Consider the following 23,947-nt stretch of genomic DNA (forward strand, 5'->3'; position numbering starts at 1 on the left):
ACAAGAACACAAAAACTCACACTGGGTGCGAGTGAGAGGGGCGGAGTGTGGGAGTGAGATGCAGTACTCAGTGTGCAGCGGAGCGTGGAGTGCACTAAGCGCGGATTTATAACGGAAGCTTAGCCCGCTCGCCGGCTCATGAATAAATTAACACAAGAACATATGTATGCCTAAGTGCCTGTGTGTAACGGTGAAGGCACACAGAACATACACGCCCCCCGGGCGCATTGTTCTACCAACTACTTTCCATATAAGGCCGTGAGATACAGCCAACATCAGCAACGATTAAAATCGATCTTGAGGCCCATAAATTATGCAATTCAACAAACGGAAAATTCACTGCTTCAGCAGACAGTAGCGTTACTATAAGATTGCAAGATTTCACGATTTTATCAGATGAGATCGTTACCAAAGACTAAGTTCCATATCTAGAAAGTTTTAAGTGTGTGGCACTTTAAAACTTATAAACCATAAAAAAAATCTAATCTTGAACTGAAAAATTATAAGTGCTAGTCACTCTAAAAATTCCAGATGTACTTCTTTAATAACCATATGATCATAATGTTCCAAAAATAGTACTTCCAAAGCTTTGGTATCAAATGTAAGTCTATTTTGGTAAAATATAGCTAATTATTATATCATATTTTTAAATGTGCAAAATTAAATAAAGCTTATAACCTTAACCTTCTTACTTACTTATTACTTCTAAAGTTAAAAACATGTTAGATTGATTTGATTTGATTGAACCATTTTATTCCACCATTTGAGATTTGAATAAATGGTGATAGTAAAGAAGTTTATAGTCCAACTTCAATGTCCACCTCACAGAAGCTTGACTGTGTTGGAGGCACCGCTTGGAGGAGGCTGCAACTGTGTGTGCCAGTGTGTGTTTCAGTTTCTGTTTCAGTTATAGTTTCTTTTTTCCAGCCCACGCCCATGTCAGTGGGCACCCACAAGCGGATCGAAAAGCTCTGGCAGTTGGACATTCGGACAGCTGGACAGTTGGGCGGTTCAACTTTAACTTCGATTTTCAATATTCATGACAGGAATGGGGGCGGCGGAGAGTTCGAAGGGGAGTTGGTGGGGGGGAGAGGGGCAGCGAGCCGTGTTCGAATGGCAGTCGAAAATTATGGCAATTACTGCAGAGTACTGTAAATTATTTGCTCTGGCGACCTCATTGTCAGCACACACACACACACACACATAGGAGCTGGAAAATTCATAACAGCATGTGTGCAAATATTCCCACATGCACTTTGCAGTCGCTGTTTAATAATTCGGTGTGTTTAATGCAAATTGAGCGTTTAGCAGCCGTCAGTAGGCAGTGGAAAATGATCAACTAAATAGGTTGATGATTCGAATATTAAACATGAACGAAGTATCTTTTTTACCTATTTTTAAGTCATTGAATATAGTTTATAGTTTATGTGTACACATGTATTTATGTAGAGCTTTAGTTGGTTATATTTATAATTAATCGTGGGATGTTTTAAATTAATGACCATTCTTAAACGGGCGTTTTAATGCAGCGTTTTATCGTATACTTTATTAAATTAAATTTAAATACATTTTTCAGTTTGATTCAGTTACAAACAAAATTATTTTACTACCCGTTGAAAAGTTGAATATTTTATATAAACCAAAGAAATCTCCCTTTATTTCCTGTGTGGATAAGTAGTTTGAAAACGTTCTGCAAAAATGACCACTCAATGCTCCACTCATCACCGAGGAATCCGCCTAAGCTCATAAGTTCTTATCTCGAAATTCCGAGACCACAATTATGCCTCTTGGCTTATCGGCGTGAGCAGCCCTCAATTACAGTGTTCGCATAATTATGCCCCTCAAATCGCTCTTAAAAGACGGCCCGAGATGCCGACCAATAGCACTTTCCCGGGAAATCGGAACGAGAAGTGCGGTAGTAAGCGCCTTATGCGGCTTATTTGTAGGTCGTATAAAACGGAGTCCCCCTGCGACGGCTACTTGCTTTATTTTATTTACTTTTTATACGCATTTGTGCAATATTTATTTTTATGCCAACTGCAATGGCCAGTGATAAGCGTTGGACAGCGGATGAAACAGAGTTGGGAGGCGGGGGGTGTTGGTGGCAGGGGATATACTATATAGGGGAGATATACGGGCGGGGGAAAAGGGAGAAAAGGAAGCAGACGAGAGCAGCGACAGCGGAAATTTATGGTCGTCGCATAAAACGCATAATCAGTAAACGAATGTGCCACAAAGGCAGAAAAAGAACAAGAGGCACTGGGTATTGGGGATTGGGGGCTTAACCGAATGACCGATGGATAGGGGATCGGCAAAGCTATAGCTATAGCTATGGATATAGTGGAACAACTCCCCCCTTAGGTGCTATCATCCGTGCATTCGACGGAAAGCGCTTCGATAGAAATGCAAATTCAAGCAAAACTTGTGCGTAACTTATGGCTCCTGTATTCGAACACTGAGCCAAAGGATATGTTGAATAAAATACTTGCTTTAAGATTTCTTTGTTTTATAGTTAAACTTTTCAACGAATTCTATTTATTTAAAATTGGCAAAGTCTTTGCTTTTTGTGAAAATTAAAGAATACCTTCAGAAACTATTATTTTTTTAAGAAGCTTTTTTACCCTTAAAAAAAATTTCAACGATCTTTTTACCAAAGGTTTTTAAGTGTAAAAGTTTACAAAACTCTTGAGTAATCTATGGCCCCTGCATTGATGCACTAAGGGCAAAGAATAGTTTATAAATAAAATAAAAAACTTGCCATGAGATTTCTTTGATTTAGTTAACTTTTTAGTCAAACTGTTTATCGATTAATACATTCCAACATCATTATGTTAATGAGTAGAGTACCTTTTTGCCTTTTTCAATGATCTTGGTTTATAAAAGAAGCTAACATAATTATATTTCTGTCCCAGTCAGGATTGTCTGTAGATGTTTTCCTGTGAATATAGATACGCTCTTATTTCTAATTTATTTTTAGTTTTTGGACATCGTTTTTCTCAGTGTATGTTATGCACACATAAGCTGGATGAGTCAGTGCTAAATTGGTCCGCCTGAAGTGCAACGTTTGCACTCTGCACCTTGCCGCCTTCGGCACTATTTCACTGTCAATTGATCGGGTGATGGGTTGATGGGATGATGGAATGATGGGATGGAATCGGGCAGTCGGGCAGCGGTAATTGCGGGGCTACGTTAATTAAAGCCCTGTAATGTCATTAGCTGGCCTTTTGACTCGCCCGTCTGACTAATTAGGTTTGCATCTAACGCAGGATGATGATGATGATGATGACTGGGAGTCTGCGGATGATGGAGGATGGTGGATGGTGTATGGCTGACGCACTTGCACGCGATGTGATGCGATACTTCGCGTCTCACTTAATTACCGACTGCCAATGGCCAGCTTGATAACAGTTAAATTGATTTTGATTGCTTTATTCGATGCCTATAAATCAAAGACGAATGGAAATTCTATGGGGCACGTGGGCAGCTGAATTCCCGGCTGGAAAAACGATACGCGCGATATGGAAACCGATATATATATATAGGCATATATATCCATCGTTGCTGGCCACTGCCCACTTGTCCCGGTGTCAACGTCAAACACGAAACGAAACATTTTGTGCGATTAGCTTGTAAGATTGTTTGCAGCTCTTTTTTTGTGGCCATTTATTCAACTGCATTCAGCAGTCCGACGTCGGCAACTCGATAGTTAGAGTGTGTAAAACTGGATTGCAGCTGGACCGGGCTAAGAGCTAAAAGCCAAAAGGGTGAGGGGTGAGAGGGGCTGAGTGGGGCAGAAGCTGGCTTAGATGTGAACGTAGACAAGCTGGCAAGCCAAAAGCATTTTGGCCTCATGGTGATTTCGTTTTTTCTTACTACTTTTTGGCCAGTGTTTGCCCACTCGAATGCCTCCGAGTGGCAATTTTATCGAATTATTTGCACTTAGCTGCAAATTCAATTGGAAATAACGAGCGACTTTTCGTTGTTAGCACTGGGATGCCGAGGATACGAGTACTTATACATGTACGGGTACAAATATCCCAATCCCCGGAGGCCCCAAACAGCAGGTGATCCCATGCACTTTGCACACTCAACGACGCAAGCACAATTGATATCTCTGTCGCAGTCTATTTGGGTCGTGTCAGAAATCGCCTCAAGGTGGTAACCCCCATCAATTGGAGTTATACAGTAAACATAGGCTAAGAAAAAATTACATTTTTAAGCGGACATTCGGGGTATTTTGAAATAGTTCGCTTATTACAAGATACCAAATAATAAAAAACCAGAATACTTTCAATACAATTTAATTTAGTTTAAAAGACTAAAGATTTAAAATTTATCAAAAAATGTGTGTGAAACATTGATCTTTAAATCGAAATATTTTTATATTTTTTTAAACATTAATTTTTCTTGGTGTATTGCTTAATGCAACTATCTGTTAAGATCATTTTATGAGCTGCCTATACAAAGTTTCTCTTAGCCTATATTTACTATACTTGGTGTGGTATATATTTTTGCATTATGCAACAATTTGGCCGCTTGTTTAATTTTTTTCGAAGTTTGCCGATAAGCGACGTGAGCAATAGGAAATATTTTGACACTTCTTTATGGGGCAATCTAAAAAATATGCTGGCTATGCAATGGCGATATGGAAACCACTTTGTACTCCAGCGAAGTGTATAATAGGTTGCGAAACTGTTGGCCTGAGTTGAAATTTAAGAACCAAGGCCGAACACAAACTAATCTTTATATGGTTTTTTCTATGTTTTAGGCAAAACGAGAAGGATTGCGATGAGGACGACAAGGACGATGTGCTGGACATTATGCCGCCGCCCCCAAATTACATACAGATCTCCCAGGGTAGAATCCAGTTGGTTCATCAGCCCAGGACGCCCTTGGAATCGGAAGCGGGAACTCTCTCCCTGGAGCGACATGGAGGCTCAATCTCCGGATCCGGTGGCTGTGATAAAGTGAGTTTTTTTGTTACCATAATTAACCCCAAGCTTGGTATTTGGTAACTCCCAGCTTTTGGTTTCCACAAAAAAAAAAGGCACGTAGCGCTTTTGAGATAGACGTAGACCCATCCAATTACAGACAATCAGCTCGAATCAAATCATAGTCCCCCGTGTATAGCTATTACCTTCCCTTCATCAACTAACCTTCGGGTCTGGTGTTTGTGAGTGGTTAACCCAATTTTCAACATCGGGCGGGGGAAAGCAAAAAATGAGCAGCTCGCTTTCCATTGTTGGCGTGTGGAGAATTTTCCCAAAGTGCGGCATGCAAATGCAAACGAGACTCTCGGCGAGGCAAACACCTTTGAACTCGGCTTTTCAGTTTGAGCCGCTTGAACTCGTTAACGTGCCATTTGAGACACATCGCAGCGGCGTTCCAGAGATTGATGAAGGACTTCTCATGGGGCCAAATGCCCTCTTGACATGCGAATTGCGGTGCGCGCGGGTCACGCCAACTTTGACTCGTCTGCCGCTGCATTAATCCACCAATTTTCTTCCCAATTTTCCAACAATTTCTCCCCGCTTTCAGCCTAATTGATCGCGTATAAATGTTGACAATTACCAGGCCAGCGTTTCCCAGGGATCTGGTGGTGCTCCCATATGCTCGGTCCATGGCATTCGAATTCTCGCCGCTGCTCACGTTCCGACTTCCGTGACGTTTTAATAGCACTAAGTATGGCGCATGCGCAGCGGCTGCAGTTGATTTATGGTAGTTACAGGCCGCACAGCCGATGGATGGACGTATGGTCCATAAGCGGCTGCAAATGAGCCGGGGCCAGTTGGAACGTGGTAACTGCTCCATGTAAATGGCAGTTGACGCGGTAATGCTTCCCAGAATCCACTGGCGAAGTCACGGCTCCTGCTAATTGAACCCACGAATCCGCTCCAGAGGCTGCGTGTTTCGATTACCAAGCTCCATCCTTTGGATCCAGCTGCCCAGACAGACACCCACTCGCAGCAAATTTGCCAAATGGCATCTCGATTATTTGTGCACACACAATGGAGCTGATGCACTGCATCCACGGCTGTCATCAGAACCCAGTCACGTTCTCTCCCCATAAGTTGCTGCCGTGCTTTTGCTGTGAAGTTGCTGCTGCTGCAGTTGCAACTGTGCCGTTTCGCACTGGCGACGAGTGATTGAGGAGGGTTTAACGAACTGCCAGCTATTTATTTGCTGTGTTTGCTCAGACTGCTTAGCCCGCATCCCGCTCCTGCTCTCCCGAAGCCTCAGCTTCTGGCTCAGATTCTCCGATTCTGCTGCACATGCGCACAGTTTCGCCAGCTGGAATAGAAGTCTATGGGCTGGCATTGTTGTCGCCGTCTCCATTTCATTGCCTGCATTAGCATATGGATATATGTGTACCTACTTCTGCTATATTTGTTTACACAGAAAAAAGTCTCGAAGCGGGGAATTAATTCTTTCCACAAATCAATAAAGAAAAAGCTAGTTTTTCTCAAATCAAGATAAATGGATATCGATTATATTTTCAAAAGAATATCTTAAGTGTTTTATAAAGAGCTTTTAAATAGTTAATGTTAAGCTACTGTAGTACATTTCTGTATAAATAGTTATAGCAAACTAATTTTTATAATAAAAATATATAAAGGTGTAATATTAAAAATATTAAGAATATAACCTTTATTTTAAAACTTGGCAATAAAATAGTTTCATTATTTGCCTGTGAAATAAAAGTTTCTACCATGTATCCTATTTGTTGTTATGACTAAATAGGTATTTGGTAATATACAAATTTATTATATCAATAAATAAATATGTTGCAATCTTCAATGAACCTAAAATTTGTTTCTCTCAGTAAGATTGCTGCTCCACCTCGAGACTGGATAATTTCCTGCCACAAATCATGGCATTCATTCTCGCTTAGTTGGCCAACTCTTTTGGTCATTCATAATCACGCTTGGATCGTAATCTTTATAAATTCTCTCTCGTTACGGCAGAACAACAAAAATCAATTTGTCTATTGCGCAAAAAGGCCAAGCTGAAAACAAAAACCATGCTTCGAGAGACAACACACAACCCATTTTCCTCAAGCTATAAAAATTATTTTTACAACTTCCACAACTAATATTAAGTGTTTAACAAAACAGAAAGCAGACAAAAAAATCCAAAAAAGCAAACTGGTGTTTTACGAGCGTCGGCGTCACATTAGTTGTTTTGTTTTTGTGATTTTTGTTGTCTGTTGGAGCCAAGTTGTTGGCCATTTTAAGGCAGGGGAAAACTTTGAAGTTGCCATTTCCATTTCCTGTCCACGCCCCTTCCACCTCCTTGATGACTCCCTGAGATGTGTTAGTTTGCACCTATATCTATCGCATAGTAGTGCACTAAGTAGCTGATCTTTTCGGGGGCTTTTCCTTTCCGATTTCAACTCGAAAACTTTGGTTTTTGTGCCACTGTTCTTCTGTGGCATGTCAGCCTTGCTCTCGGTGAATTATTGGCCATGCACACCTGCAACTTGGCCACCTGCCCCACCCCCCGAACCCCACTTTAGCCCACTTTGGCCCACTCTTGCACCTGCCCCAGACCTTCTCCTCATCGCGTGCGGATTAAGTCGAAACTTATTGTGTTTTTGGTCTGAATGCCATGTTGCATTCACTCGGAAAATCGGGATTGTGCCCAAAAGAGTTCAATGATTTGCTTTTTACACCTCGAATCTGTTTTCTGTTTTCGTTGCGGTGACAAGATCGTAAATTAATTTCAATTGCTTTTCATTTTTGTTCGAGCTGTTATAATTATTTTTCTCACATTGCTGCCAAGAGTGCTGTCATTTCGAAAACTAGTTGGAATATAATAAAGAGAACCTCATTATAGCAGGGAATAAATAACACAGTTTAGAGCTGTATTTTAATGTATAATTTTATGATTAGTGTAAGTTTTTAAGGTCAAGTTCAAATTTGTTTTTAATTATTAGGGAAATGTGTTTTTTATTTGACTTTTACTACTTTAACATTACTTAGTTCTTAAGTTTTTAAAACACAGCAATAAAGGCTTTAAACGGCTGGCTACTAATTATGTAGCTCTTTAACAAAATAGCTACATAACAAAAAGTAATCTAAGAACACTATGAAAGTATAAATTTATCTTTAATTTGGAAAAACAAATCGTATATTTTTCTGCCACTAAATAAACTTAAACTTAAAATATCTTTATAATTATCTATATAATTAGAAAATAATGCTTTTGGGCAGCACATAAATCGCTTACAAACACACCCCCACTCACACTCATAAACTCCATTGGTTCACTGGCCACAAACACACGGAAAATTGAAGATATACACCCATGCACATTTTCAGCTAGCTTTAACTTTTCGCTTTTGGGAATTTAGCCGTAGCATTTAGCCTTCTTGCGCTGCTTCCTGAGTTTTTGGTTTTTCTGTTTTGTTGTTCTTGCAGGATGTGTTGGAGAAGCGGATGATTGAAGTTGAAGGCGCTCTGCTGCGTTTGCAGGAGCAGTTCCAGAAAGTGAGTACTCCTACGGAAATGTATCTATCCATTCGCATTCGCATCCACATTTCCATCTCCATCTCCTGCCCCCAGCGAAGTTGAGATGTTATTACCCAGCCCGGACATTGCTCTCGAAATGAACTTTGAATTTGATGTCGCCGGAGTTTGGTTTTCGGCCCGTTCCCAAAGCATTTTAATTTCCTGTGCGGTCAGCGTGTGAGAGATTTGGTTCGGGACTGGGTCTTTGGGTGGGGCATTCCGGGGTGTTCCGGGGTCTGGATGGACATGGGGGTCATTAATCGTGTTCAGTCGTTTGCGCTCTGTGCGGTTTATGCGGTCGGACCGGCCAACAAGGTCGCCTGGGTGGGCAATTAAAAGTTACAAGCTTAAATTACATGCATATGTACCAACATCAAATTATCCGACAGGAGAAGTAAAAGGCAAAATGTCCCATAAACATAGGACTATTCTGAACGCTCATTTAAAGTTGAACATGTAACTTCGATTTAAAAAGCGTTTAATTGATAAAATTGTTAACTTTTCTAAAATTCTAAATATTTCTAATCTAAAATAAGATAAATATAAATAGGAAAAAATATATACCTTTTAAAAAAAAAAGTAGCATTGAAAATAACGTTAATAAGTTGTTGATATTATAAAAAAAAAATTTAGAAAAACAATATGGTTTTCTTGTTGGTTATGAGTGTCACTAGTTCCACTTATTTTGCACTTTATTTAAATATTAGTAAGAAAATTTCAATGCAAATCCTTATATCTATAGCAAATAATGCAAAGTCAAACTTTTTAGAAGGGACATTCACGAAAACTTGCATGCAAATTGGCCAACATAAACTCTCATAAAATACGTCTTAGAAAAACTGGGAATAGGATACTCTGACTGTTTATTACCTTCGGTCCACTCGATCAAAGCCCTCTCAATGGCAAATCACAATCTAAACTGTCATCACAATGGACGGAGGATGCCCCTTGTCGGCCCGAAGGAAAGTTTAATGGCCGGAACTTTCCGGCGGAAGGAGCTCGGCTTGGCATACGCATTTCCGGCTTTAGGTAATTGAATTTGATAACAAAAAAAGAAGTAGAACGAGCCAGAGCCCCGAAAACGAGTTAACTGCTTGGAGTTTATGGTGTGAAAAGGAGCAGCGTGTGGCATCCATTCCACGCCCACACCCATTTTTTGGCCAATGATTTCCGCAGCCAAATGGCCACCCGCCGCCTGCTGTTCCTGATTTTCACAGGAAGCGGCGGAGACAAAACGCGTCGAGAGGAAAAGTGGAAAAGTGCTTTCTGCTCTGTTCTGTTTTGGCCCGTTCTCGTTCTGGCCATTGCCTGATTTTCTATGCTTTTGGCAGGCGGCCCAACTCGCAGCACAATTTACGAGTGTGGCAGTGGCAGTTGCCCCCGCCCGACTTCCCATTCTCCGCCTTATCATCTCGCCAGCCTGCGAGCGTGGTCCATGCATGGGAATCCGATTACTGCACTCGGAAAAAATAAGACCCAAAACTACTTATATAATTTTGTACATAAAGAAAACTTATCCCAAGGAACATCATTCTCAACTTGAACAAATGTGTACTATAAATGTTATTTTAAATTCATTCAACAGAACAGTAAAGGAATGTGGCAAATTAATATTGGTCGTGAAATAGTATATTTCCCGAATATATCTTTAACTTCTTAAATATCAACAACTTTACATTTGAATTACAAAATTTTTAATTTAACCTTTAAGAATAAAATGAAGAAACATTTTCAAAAAGCTATTTACTTTGGAGCCAAATAATTTTTAACAAAAAACTACTTAAGGCATCCAATATGAAAGTACATTTTTTCAAGTGCATGGGCATATGCGGATGGTGATTTTTTTTTGTGCACCACAAGGAGTTTTGAAAGGAGTGGGGAAAGTGGGTGGAGTGGATACATGAGCTACCGTTGCCACTGTCCCAACTTCCAGCTCCTTTGGCAATATTTCTGCACTTTATCTGTCTGTAAATAACGATTAACTATGCTCGCTGCTCCCTCAGCTGCTTTTTCGTTTTTCGTGCTTTTCCTTTTGCTTTGGCGGTTGCTTTTGCTTTTGCTGCCACTGTCCTTCGTTTTCACTTAGTCAAAGTCTTTCCCCCACAAAGCGGCTGTGTGTGTACTTTATTGTTATTGGCATATCAGTGGCTCAGAGGAAGTGGGGGAACAATGCACTGAAACAAATTGATTTTGCATATCAGGGATATCAAACTATCAGTTTAAAAAAATATAAAATAGAGTGGGGATTGGGTTTTTACTTTCTCAGATATTTCTTATTCTCGAATCAAAAAGCAAGTCTCGAATTATACAAATTATAAATCATTTAAATAATATTATGAATATTACATTTTTGAAAATGCTATGATAAAGAAATTTGTATTGTTATTAAAATAAAATGTTAGGAATGCTTTTTTTCTCCAAGTGAGAAGAGGAGCGGGAGTTGGCAATCCATTGACAAGTCGGGCCACCAAAAGTGTGAATGTTGCAGAATTCTTTTTTCGGCTCCCGAGGCTAAAATTGGCAAAAGAGAGGAGAAAGAGGGTCAAAGGCGGTCTTAGACAGTTTGTTGGCCATGTGGCATGCAATAAATGGCACGATTCAATGAATATCCATCTTCCGATTCGGCATGCTATTCCCATCATCGTCATTCTCATTCTCATTCCCAGGCCCACTTTCATCATCATTATCATCTGTTTCTTATTTTGTCGAAACGAGAGTGTGGGCTTACTTTAGTGTAATTGATTTCCAGGCCGAGAACTCTGCGATTACGGTCTCTTAATTGATAAGAAAGCCATCCTTCAAAGGGTTTTAATCCCCTAACTTTCGTTGCTAGGTTTCCTCTTTCAAGTCCTCCATCATCATCCTGCTCAAATTGCTGACAGTTGCCGTTTTTTTTACCAATTTCTTTCTTGTTACAACAGCTGAGGCCTTGTCCGTAAAGTTAAGCACATGGCAACACGACATTTAATCCTTTGTCCCTTCAAATATTTGTGTTTGTTGTACGAAATGCTGGCAAACAAATGGAAAAGGCAGATGACTAAACGGAAGTTTTGTTTATTTGTTTGCCTTTAATCAGGCGACAGATCAACAAGCCAAATCCGAATGGATTGGCATGTGCTAATGAAAAGTTGACTTAAGGGCAACAGAGGGGGGAAAAGGCGGGACGAGATGCACAATGCACAACTTTCGCCAACAGCACGTGCTCAATTTTTAATTCCAATGGAGGTCCAGCCCCTCCAGTCATCTCGATGCCACCCTCGCCTTCTCCTCCCACTCCCCTCGTTGCCCTTGGAAATCTGCGCCTTTAATAAGCTCAGCTGCATTCAGTTTAAGAAAATGGAGACTGGGAGTGGATGGGACAAGAAGAATACGGAATACAGTCAACCTATCTTAAATGAAACCCCAGAAATTTAATTTTACTTGGAAAACTTTTAGTGCATTAAACTAATTTATTTTAATTTTGTTAATGAAAAGGCAATCCAATGAAACAACTATACAAATATCTTTAAATTAATTTGTTTTAATTTTGTTAATGAAAAGGCAATCAAATGAAACCACTATACAAATGTCTCTAAAAACCATAGAAAAATCGTAGTCATTGAAATATTATATTTAAAATGTTCAAATAATTGGATATTCACAGAATTTCATAACAAATTATAAATTTAATAAAGTTTGTTTTTTGCGAATCAAAGTAGATAAGAAGATTTATTAAATAAATACTTAAGAAAATAAAACATAGGAGTTTTCTGTAATTTGAATAATTTTTTAACTTCCAAGTTTGAAACAGAAGAACTTTCAAATTCGAAACGTCAAAAATGTGGTTTGCCTCCAGAAGCTCTACTGTAATAGCAAAGCAAAGGAGGCAAAAGAAAAACTGTCGCTGTCAACTGTCAAGAAGGGGGCGTGGTCCTGGTCTCGGACGATGTCTCTTGAGTGGCACTTGGTTCGCTTACAAGAGCCATCGAAATGAAGGGAAGTGGGGGCGGGGACAAGATGAAGGAGAGAAGTCGCAGCATGAGCACTTTTTATTATACACATCAGTAGAGTGTCCCTGCGTCCCTCCCATCATCATCATCATCATCATCATCATTCAGTGTCTTCTTCTTCTGCTTTTGAATTGCTAATAATTTTGTCGCAAGCGTTTGATGGTTTACTCACTCGGAAATGAAGGCACCATCGCCGAAGTTGCTGCTGCACCACCTATAGCCATTCCCAGTCCGATTGCAACCACCCACCCGTGGCGCCCAGTCCGGAACTAGAGTTATGTACATAACTGAATATATGGCCATAAATTTAGGGTAGGTCAGAACCACTCTGTAGTGTAATATTGTTGCATATACTTATAACTAGTGCCCATTAATGCATAGAAAGCCACCCTTTTCACGTTTAACCCCCAGTATCCTCATTGAGTTTTTTAAAGCTAAACCTAAAGCCAACTTGATGATTCATACGCCCCCTCAGACCAGCACAGAATTTTGGAACTACCACCACTATACGGCATATGCGGAGGTCTCTTCAGAACCCCTTGACAAAAAAGTGCAATGCAATTAATTTTTCGCGAAACTTTTTGGGGGAAGGGAATAGCTTTGTCCATCCCATTTGCTCATTTACACACTGAGAAAATGGGAATGAAATTGATTGTCGAATTTGTTATTTTTTCGAGGTAATGAGAATATAAAGATGGTAATATCAATGAGGTTTATAAGAATTACGAAATTGAGTTTGTCTTATAATTGTACTAGCCAATAGAATTTTGTGTTTTAATGGAGAATAAATAATTGATCGAAGGAGTGATCTTTTTCCTCTGTGTACCTATTTTACTTCCCTTTTGGTCTTGCTCAAGTGACGTTTTAGTGTTTGCATTTGACGCATCGGACGTGAAATTCACAATGTGAACGGATCACCACCAGTTCCAGTGAGATATATAGGGTTGTTCTTCTGCCTCGCATCTGCGAAATGTTTATTTTATTGTTTACCCATCTCCCTTCCACTCCCACGGTCGCGGTTCATTAAATTAAAAACGGCCAATTCGAGAATTCGAATTCGGAGTAATACATCAAAAAACATCGGCTTTGTGGGGTGAGAGAAAAGGGGGGTGGGTGCTGTTGTTGTGCCGGCTGTTGCAGCTGATCGAAGTGGAGTGGAGAGAGGGGGAGGGTGGAGAAAGCAGGTTCCCAGCAGCTGTTCTCTTATAGAAGTGCGGCGAATTCGCCAGTCCTTCTCTCTCTCTCTTGTTTTTCACCGAAACTCCAACGAGGGTTGTTTTCTCAGTTCCTTGCTCCTTTTTGTCCCTTTTATCATTGATTCGCCGGCTTTCGAGGGTAAAGCAAATGTTCGCCATCGGTCGCGTGTTTTTTTAAACTTTTTTTACTTTGCTTTCCTGGAAATTATATCTTTTCTTCTAATTTGAGCTACGTTGTTTGCTTTTTGCCGAAATTTATTCATCTTTGGGGACAGTCATCCTCCTCCCTTTTGCTGTTTAGTCAGTCGGTTTTTTGGCTTTAACTTCGGTTGTTATTTTAACGGTTTTGTGGTCTCGGAAGTTTCCCAAAGTTTGTGCACCAGGAACAAAAAACAAACTCAAGGAATCACCAGAGTAATCTCATTTGGAATGGAATAAACTGTAACAATAACACGGAATAAAGATGGTAAGAATCAATCTGGGAGTTGTGGTGGACTTTAAAATTTCAAAATGGAAGACGGCCACCCGCCGTTCAATCTGCATGTTAATTAATAATAAGCGTGTTCATATTTTTCCCCCTTGCTACAAACGGGGGTTCATGTTAATCCATACAGCGATTTTAGACCGATCGTTAAGCCCACGTTTGGAATCTTCCCTTTTTATAAGCTCACCCGTCAGGACAAAGGATGATTTTTATGGGATAGGACATAGCAATAGGGGGGTAACTTAGTTAAAGAGTAATAACCAATTGGTTGTCTTGTTATTTTTACACTGAGAATAACTATTATATTATTTGTTACAAGGGCTTATGAAAATTTAAAACTGAAATGCAATCACTCAAATAATAAAACCAATAATGGTAATAAAAAGAATGCTTGCATATCTCTTTTACCTCATAACCTTTGCCTTCAGGGGCCTTTAAATTCGGTAAATTCATAAAGTGATGTTTAACTGAAGAAAACACAGAAAGTCTTTTCAATCCGAATTTATAGAACTTGAAATCTTTGTACGAAAAGTTCATGAATAACTTAAAAAGTACTTCGAGTTTTATTACTAGCAAATTTGTAATGGGTTAAGCAAAAACTCATTTTGTTTTGGTTCTTCGTGTGTAAATTAAAGCTTATGTAAGTCTGAGGGGTGGACCGGACATCTTACGGAAGTGCGTTTGCGGGTGCAAATGGCCGTATGATGTGCCACCCTTCGCAGAACCATCGTTTCGCCCACTCCTTTGGCTGGTTGGCTCTTTTTATCCCCAGGACACGACACGGGTGCAACATGTTGCCGGGATTTGTTTTGTTAATTTCTGTTTTGGGCTGGGCTCCGGGGTTATGTATTCGCTGAACCCCTTAAATCATTTTTTGGGCCACCCTCGGCGTGTTGCAAGCCGCATGCTAATTGAAACCTGTGCGGAGTTTCGCTTTTGAACTTTTCTGGCTGCCTTGGTAGCCAAATGTTTCGTTTGCTGTGGGTTTCGATTAATTAATAAAGAATTCATGTCTGATTTTATAACTTCATCAATAAGCTCCGCTGTCGGCACCGCTGTTTCGTCGTTGCCCCGCGTTTACTCCCTCGCTTTTATGAGGCAAATTCACAATGAATATTTATGCGCGTCGCCTCTTGAATGGGAAATGTGGAGCGGGGCCGGGGTAAAGGGGGGGTGGTTGGGTGGTGCAGTGGCCAACAGCTGCCGACAGGCGCACCAGTTGCCCGAAATAGCGTCTTGGGTGGGAAAAAAGGGGGCTGAGAGTGGTCCAAACGTTTTGGCTCTCTAATTTTATTAACACGTTCATCATTCCTCGCCATTCGGCGGCACAAGTGGCGCCTGAGGACGGCAATCAGTCTGGGGATCCCCATTTTCCGCCTCCTGCCTCTCATCCCCCTCCCTTTTCAACGGCTGCCGCCTGCTGTTGCCTCCAATTTTCCTGCAAGGGGGGCATTTTCATATCGGTCTCCTCGTCTCATGCATGAAGGCGAATTAATAAAAATTATTGCATATATTTGTAATTCCGGGTGCCTCTTTAACGGGTGGCCAAGGGGTGTAATGAGGGGGGTGGTGGGTGGTTGCTGGGCGACTTCTTTATTGGCGCGTGCTGCTGCGTTTTATCGCTCCCTCTGCTCCCACTGCCACTGCCACTCCCACTCCATTTTATTATAGCTCCCTTTCTTCGGCTGCTGTTGCAGATGAAAGCGTTTTCGACATATTTCACTACACAACAAAGAAATTTCAAATGATATTAAATTTATATCACATAGCATCTGAATCTATAAATATCTATCTATAAACCAAACAATTTCTGCACAATGAGTTGACGTTTATGAGCTTGTTCTAAGAGCTACGTTTATTAAAAATAAACTCTTTAACAGATTTTTTTCGGAATTAGAAACCGGAGTTTCAATATTATTAAATTATTACAGTTCCTAAAAAAAAGTATATGTACCCACAAACAAAATGCCATCACAAATATTTTAGCTACTTAAACAATGTATTTATTTACAACAAATTTGATAGGTTGGAATTACCAACAGCAAATTTAAAGTTGAAAAACCTATAACAACCCCTTTTTTTTCTCTGTAAAAGTTAGGGGAGCTACAAAAGACTTGCAGAGCAGCCCAGGAATTTGTAGCCAAGTGGAGTAAAGCGCAGAGTTCTTATTACCAGGAATTTCAGGAATCTGAAGCAGGTCTCTTGCATAATTAAATAGATTAATAGCTGGGGGCAGCTATTCGGCCCACAAGCCACAAGGAAGTTTGCCAAAGGGGTGCTATGAAAAACTCTCGACTGAGCAAATAGAATCGACACTTATCTTTATCTACTATACTATAAATGTAAACGTATTTGTTTGTTCCGTAATCTCAGACTTGTGTTGACACTCCAATAGTATTCAACGTTTCATTTACACTTGAATCTGTAAATGTTGTGGCTGTTGTCATTCATTTTGTTAGCACTAAAGCATACAATTTATAACAAACTGTCTGGATGTGTTTTATCGTCACGTCACATAGATGAAAAAGTCGTGATGTAATTTTTTATCGATTACAGTTGACGTGGGGGAAAAGTGTGGAGAAAATAAAGCTGGGGTCTGGGTTGTTGACTCCGGTGATTTATGATGTTGCATGCATCGCATCCGAGTTCTAGGTTGTTCTAATATACCAGTAACGCCATTCCCATCCCCTTCGAATTCCCAACCCCGCGTTTCGGCTCCTTTGTCGCTGTCCATTAGCTTGTAAAACGCTGCTGATTGGCACTGTGATATGGACAATTAAATTGTCGTTCTTAATCAGCGTCGAGTGCACTAATTCATTGTGTTTAATTTCTTTCGCATTTTATTTAATGTTTTTTTCCATTTCTCTTTTTTTTTCGTGCCCTGGTCAATTGCACTTTTTCAGAGCCAATGCGGGTCGCCAACGTTCGAGAAGGAATTGCGCGAACAAATTGAGAAGTAAGTGACAAATAACTTAAATTGTTTAACGCGATAACAACACCAGACGCCGAGTGTGTGGGAAATAAAGAAAGAGGGTGGACAATAGACCATAAACCAGAACTTGCCCATTTCCGTTACTTAAGCCAAAACCAATTTACTCTTTTGCCAGTACCGGCCAAATATTTATTTAATCTGCCCAGCCATGCCGGCAATTTTGGAGTAGTTTTCGCGCTGCTTTTGGCAAATCGTACGCAAATAACTCATACCAAGACTCGTGACCGGGCACGCCCCCTTTGGAGCCGAGCCGCCCCCTTGGCCATTACGCACAGAACAAGTTAACGGCACAGCGAAATGCAATTTTCCAAATTGCCAAGAATCGGAGGAGTTGGAGAATGAAGAAGGAAGCGCTTACTAGCGAAACCCATCAATCACCGAACCCTCAGCAGCGCCCTCTGCCGGCCCGAATACGTAATTACCGCGATTTGGAAATGGTGCAAGTTCTGGTCTAGGCCGAGATTTAACTTCTCGTTCGGACCTTTCTTTCTTTATGACCACCATTAGCTGCTAATTTCAATGCAGACTGGTTACGCAAACGTTTCTTTACGTAAACAATTCAGCAGGCAATTTCGAAAGGCGACTACTTATTTATGGTTTTTATGTTTCGAATATTACTTTAGCAATACATAATTTCTTTATTTATACTTAATAAAGAACAAAATAACTCTTTCGTTCGTTTTTTTCATAATTTTATTGAAAGAAAAAACTTAACTTCGTCGAACAAAATATAATTTATTTGAAGTGGTTTGAATCAGAGTGTTTTGATAAGAGCCTTTAAAAGTTATAATTAACTTTATTATGACACAAGCTTAATATATAAAAAATAATCATAAATGAATTCAGCAAAACAAGAAGATATTAAGTCCTTTAAATACTTAACTTGTCTGACTCAGTAAAAACTTTAAAAGATATAATTATTTGTAACCAGAGTATTTAATATTTGCATTTAGCAAAAAGTTTGGTCAGAGTTAATTGGAAGCCCCAAAAATTTTAATAGTTTTTAAAGCAGCTAAAAGGCTAGAAAATTTCGTCTGGCATTTTGTTACTACCAATACAATGAAATCATAATTCCATTCAACTGCTCATAAATAAGTAATCAATACTCAGAGTTTTCTGCTGAAAGCGCCCCACGTTTTCTATGATTTTTTGCAATTTGTTTTCATTTATGCATTTCTATATTTGTCCTCTTTTTTTCGCTTTCCCCCGCCATCCGCAGCATGAATCGCATTATGAAATCCAAAGAACGCAAGCAAATGCAGACATGTCGGGATCACAAGGCACTGCAGGTATGTATCGGATGGAAATGGGAAAAGGGAAATGGGCGAGGGGCTTTTCCGCACAGAGCCGCGCAGCATGTGGAAAATCAATTTGCACAGCGCAAAGGGTGGAGGGTGGAGTTCCCTCCGAGTCAAGTCATAAATAAACGCATAAATTCATTTTTAAGAACAATCTCTCCCCTCGCTGCCATTCCGGCGCATACAAATTGTCTCTTATCCGGACGGAGTAACTGGAGTCGTCGGCGAGACTTTGTTGGAAAATGGTTTCTTGGATGGCACATTTTTTGCCCGAATTGATTGAGCGTCGGCATTAGAGCCGCTTCACTGCGCCCTAGTGGCAGCTTTTCATTACCATTTTCCGGGGGAATGGAAAATGCTTTCCCTTTCGTCGTTAACTTCTTCTGGCAATCTCATTTGCCCCGCCAACCAAAGTTGCTCACCCAATCTTGTAAGGCGCCGCTAATGAAGCCCAAGGTTTCCACGTCCAACGGCCGCATGTGACCTTCGGGCCAGTTAACAAGTGGGCTTTGATCGAGATTGGATATTTGTTACACGTTGGGATCTCGGATAGGGTAGGGGAGGGGGGATTGGGGTCTTGTAACTACTGCTCACTTAGCACTTACAGAAAAAAAGAGCCAGTTGATGGATGAGGAGCCGTGTGCCAGTGTGTGACCCTCATCAGGCCAGCTGTCAGGGGCGAAGGTTGCCCCCCAGCACTTGATAAATACTTGATCTAATCAGTTAGCCCTTTCCCGAAAGAGGTTTTCACTGTACGGATCGCTTTTAGCTTAGTGTAGTATCAAGATGAAAGGTTTTTCGTATAATTGTTCCTTTTAAGACATTAATTATAATAAAACCATTAAAACCATTGATATGGTATCCAATATATTATGAGTCAAATAAATTCTGAAGCTTACTACTTATGTATATAATTGCAGTTTATTTAAAAAAATATAACTTATCAACCATCAACGTATAAATAATAATTTACAGAATATGAGAACAAGGGCCTTGTTCAAAACTTTATTATTAAACTTTGTTATCAAATAAATAATATTTTCCAACACATAAATTATAGAACCTTTGTATCCATAAAATTCTGGCACACCCCTTTTTCTAGATAAGGTGTTACAACTCATATGTTTACATTTAACATTTACAACTTATCTTGAACTAACACTTCTACACAGATAATAAAACGTAAATAGGCAGTATTTTTATCAATGAACTTATCTAGTGAAAACAAAATAGATAGTAGAACAGATTTTTGGAATAAAATATATTATGCCATATTGCGTAATAAATTCTCTTTTACCAGAATCTAACTTTATCATAACCATTTTGATTATCTTTCAGACTCGCTTTGCCCGCCAGGAAAGCCTGCTGCAATCGATGCAGCAGGAGAATCGATCCTTGCTCACCCGAATCCGACAATATGAGCACTGCCTGGACGATGTGATGCGCAAGGTGGTGGATGCCATCGTGGCAGAAGATAATCTCCGCGAGGAAGTGACCATGCTGAAGAGCAGGGTTCGAGATCTAGAGGCCCAGAATGCCGCTCTATCCGCGAGTCCAGTGAAGGGCAGGGATGAAGGGTACTGCACCATGAGCAGTGGACAACCACAACCGTCGAATGGACACCTGGAGGATCTGCCCGAGGAACCGGAGCAGTGGCTTCTGCCCGCTGAACCCTGCTCCACGGAAATGGAGGACTGGAGCATGTCGCAAGAGGAACTGGCCGTGATGACCTTTGACGACGAGCGGGATCAGCATCACCACCAACTGCAACATCCCCAGCAACAACGAAGGAAGCGGGATCACGACTGGCTGTGGCCGTCCAGTGACTTCATAAACTCCACCACGGTGGAAACGGATTCAGTGGCCGATGGCATAGCCCAGCTGCTGCAGCAAAAGGTAAGGGATAAAGCTGGATTTCCTCCATATGATTACTTATCAATAATTCACCTGAACAGATCGTGTACTCCGAGGACGAGGAGGTGGCCTGCACGGACTTCACCAACGACTTCTACAAGCTGGTCAACATCCGATCCAACTCCTCGCGCAGTCTTTATTCCTATCTCGAGGGAGAGACGGATGACGAAGATGAAGACGACGAGGATGGTGAGGATTCCAGTATGTCAGAGAGTCAGGTAGGTCCTGCAGGACGAATTGCAGGCGAAAGTCCCACGCCCAGCGAGGCAGGAAGGGCCCAGCTGACCAGCTGCTCCTCCAGCGAAACGGACGAGCTCTCCGCCAGTCAGGCAAAAAAGGACGAGGAACCGGATTACGCGGTGATCGATGAGTGCCGGAGGAGGGTCAGCGACATAGAAATCGAGGATGTGCCCATGATTGTGAGCAGCACGCCGATGAAGCCACTGGATGAGCAACAGTGCATTGCCCAGATCATCAAGAGCGAACTACGTCGACCGCCGCACGTTCTCGTCAAATCGAAATCGGTGCTCGAGGAGCAGGAGCCCAGCTGCATCCTGCGGCACAATCAACGTCGCGAACTGGAGTCCACCGTGGTGCGCAGCGACAGCATCAGCTGTGCCATGATGGCAAAGTTGGCCAAAGAGGTGATTCCCCCGGCGCCCGGCATGGTGACCAAGTTGAAGGAGCGGATGCTACTAAGGCAGGCCTCCACGCCGCCAACGGCCAGCTCCTGGCGCAGGAGCAATGGCTGGAAAAGGGTCACCTCACCGGTGCATCCACCAGCTGCCGTTTCGCCAAAGAAGGTGGGATATTTAGGCTGAAATGATTGCATCAAATATTTATGTATTTCGTCCATTCAATTTGCAGAAGGAAGCCAAGTCAACGGAGCCGCCAAAGAGTTGCCTGCCCAAGGCGCAGCCCACCAGAATTCCAACGAGCATCCATTCGTCGGTGTCCTCGTCCTCCTCGATGTCCTCGTCCTGCTCCCCCTCGCCCTCCTCCCCCTCACCGCAATCGCAGTCGCCGCAGCAGAAGTCACCGGGCCAACAGCCCCAGCAGCAGCGAAAGTCGAAGATTCCTCCGCCAGTTCCCGTGCGACGATCCTACGCCAGTTAGGGTACACCACTGCTAAATCTCAAATCAATAATCGTCAAGCTAACAAATATTTAAAGATTTAAAAAGACTAAATTGTGATATATTCAAACAAAACAAAACAGAACAGAAAGATAATGATAATGATACAGATACAGAAGCATTAAGATGATGGAGGAGGAGCCACCAGCGAGTTTTGTACGTACGAATACGAGTATTTATGTATATTGTAAATTTTTTGGAAGATGTTTTACCTTGTAAGCGGCACTGCCAACTGTTCCCCCTGAAAAACAAGAAACAAAAACCGAATTGCTCGCCCTGCTCTATACCATATATTTTGTAGAGCAGCGGTTGCAGCATCCAAATCAGTAGGTTATACTAACTACAATGGGACAATTTGATTGACTTCAAACTGAATTCAAACCACTATTAGCTATGGTCATGCATAGATGAACCAAAACTGTAGTCTTCCGCACAAGTCGAGTGTATTTGTAGGACATGGTTAACCACATAAACTAAACCGAGTTAGTAGCTCCTCACACACAACAGCAGTTGAACATTTGCATTTAAGGGTGAAATATTTCAAACTGTTTACGATGCAGTATAGGAAGCATATATAGTACGACATATATATATACATAGATATATATATACGGTTTCTAAGCGAACATTATACGACAACCATAACAATAAACTGTAAATAGCAGTCGTTCAAGCTAATGACAAAGCTCTTCTTCAACCGTAGTTAGCTCCTCAGGGGCTGCTGCCACCGACTAATTTATCGCAGCAGCCCGATTCCTAAGCATATACATACACTATATAGAACAGAACGCACTATGATCGAGGAGGGAACATAGATGTAAGCTCGTATATAAACATTATAAATGTATTTTCTTAGCGTAGCAAGTACAAAATAAACAAAAAGAAGTTACAGAAAAATAAATTATTGACCTAACCAGTGGCCTCGCCTCTAAAAACCATTATCGCCGAGGGTTGGTAAAATCTTACATAAATATGTATGTACTACTAATCAATTACATAAAATGCAAACAAACACGATCGCTTAAACTAGGTGTTGGTGGTGGTGGTGCGGCCAAGAATGAGCTCCAGTTCATGCTTCAGCTGGAACGAACCCAAACGTGATTCCGGGGCGCTGACCCAGCAGCTTTTGTATAGTTTGGAGTAAGCGTTCTCGAGGCACGCACTCGCCTCTGGCGCCGGGCTATCGAAGTGGAGTGCTAATCGGTTCTGGCGGCGTTTCTTTTTCAGATCACGCCCCGCGTTGTAAGATGGATCGAGGCTCAAGTTACGGCGAGCCGAGCTATTTGCCCTTCTGTAGATCACGTCGGCGGTGTTTTCATTGACGTAGTCGCAATCGCAGTCTGCGGCAGAAATTCCACTGGGGCAATCCAAAGCTAGAATCTTTAATTGATGATAGTTATCCGGCCGTAGTTCGTGCTTGACCACCTGGTAAGCTATGGTTTCATTGCAGTCGAGTGTGTGATAGGGCAACCTACGGGCTTGCAACTGCCACATGGTAATGCCCAGGGAGTAGATATCGGAGGCTTCGGATAGAATGTCGGATCGCAGGACTTCGGGAGACATGTATCTCAGGGTTCCATTGGCATTGATTGGCTCCTGCCTACCGCGAAATTCGCCCATTTCAATGGAGGAGCCAAAGTCACAGAGCTTGCAGATGTAGCTTCGTTTGAATCTATAAGAATTGCCAACCCCTGAGGACCTTGTTCCCAGGTCAACCAATATATTGGTTGGCTTTACATCCAGATGTAGTACATTCTGGGAATGACAGTATCTCAAAGCGGCAACCACATCTAAGGTTATTCTAGGAAGAAATGGATAAATTATTTATATAATCTAGAGGAGGAGCAACGAATCATACAAAACCCTATGGATAAGTGGTAGTGCCAAAGTGTCTACGACCCTCTGCAGACATTGTCCCCTGGGACACTCCATGATGACCAAACCAAACTCTGCCGCGGATTCCAGTTTCAGGAGCCGCACTATGTTCCTGTGTTCCAAGTTCAACAAATGCGATTCGTTATGCAAAGTAGAGGCCGCCTGGGCTCGAATGATCTTCACAGCAACGGAGCGATCTGCACCAGAAATTTAAGTTTATATCTTAACTTATTATAGTTCCAGACATACCCCTATAAATAGCTTTAAAAACCGTGCCATAGGCCCCACGTCCCAGAACTTGGCACCTGGTGGGAACAGGTGGACCATCCTTGAGTAATTGCTTCCTTTTGGGCGTGTTCAGTAAGAGTTCTCCCCTCTTTCTGCCAACTGAAAGTGACCTAAAGGTATTTTTAATTACACTTTATTAAAATAAATATAATAAATCCACATGGCCTACATTTTGCCCGGCCTTCTAACAGTGAATTTTTAAGCAGCTGTGGGATAATGTTGCCAATATTTTTAATTATGTGTGCAATGATCCACGATATTCATCGT

At 41.4% G+C, this 23,947-nt stretch overlaps 2 protein-coding genes across 6 annotated transcripts in view; one reads left to right on the plus strand and one right to left on the minus strand.

Moving 5' to 3' along the window:
* LOC108049456 overlaps positions 1 to 22,430 on the plus strand; it is a 40,365-nt gene extending 17,935 nt beyond the window's left edge. The window contains exons 3-9 of one of the 5 annotated variants that reach the window (XM_017130630.2): positions 4,769 to 4,967; positions 8,421 to 8,489; positions 17,083 to 17,135; positions 18,391 to 18,460; positions 19,808 to 20,365; positions 20,425 to 21,186; positions 21,251 to 22,430. In XM_017130630.2, the coding sequence (XP_016986119.1) occupies positions 4,769 to 4,967; positions 8,421 to 8,489; positions 17,083 to 17,135; positions 18,391 to 18,460; positions 19,808 to 20,365; positions 20,425 to 21,186; positions 21,251 to 21,499 (1,960 nt within the window). In that variant the 3' untranslated portion in view covers positions 21,500 to 22,430. Of the gene's footprint in view, positions 1 to 4,768; positions 4,968 to 8,420; positions 8,490 to 13,726; positions 14,162 to 17,082; positions 17,136 to 18,390; positions 18,461 to 19,807; positions 20,366 to 20,424; positions 21,187 to 21,250 lie in introns of those variants that run through there. The other 4 variants (XM_017130631.2, XM_017130634.2, XM_017130632.2 and 1 more) reach the window with 4 other exon arrangements.
* On the minus strand, positions 22,336 to 23,928 carry LOC108049459 (proto-oncogene serine/threonine-protein kinase mos). Its single transcript, XM_017130636.2, has 4 exons — positions 23,850 to 23,928; positions 23,642 to 23,790; positions 23,376 to 23,589; positions 22,336 to 23,318 (listed from the first exon to the last, which is right to left on the minus strand). Coding segments are annotated over exons 1-4 (1,140 nt in total). The 5' UTR covers positions 23,852 to 23,928; the 3' UTR covers positions 22,336 to 22,543.
* Positions 23,929 to 23,947: the final 19 nt, after the last annotated feature.

This window comes from Drosophila rhopaloa, unplaced genomic scaffold (genome assembly GCF_018152115.1).
Source record: "Drosophila rhopaloa isolate 14029-0021.01 unplaced genomic scaffold, ASM1815211v1 contig_115, whole genome shotgun sequence".
NCBI lineage: Eukaryota > Metazoa > Arthropoda > Insecta > Diptera > Drosophilidae > Drosophila > Drosophila rhopaloa.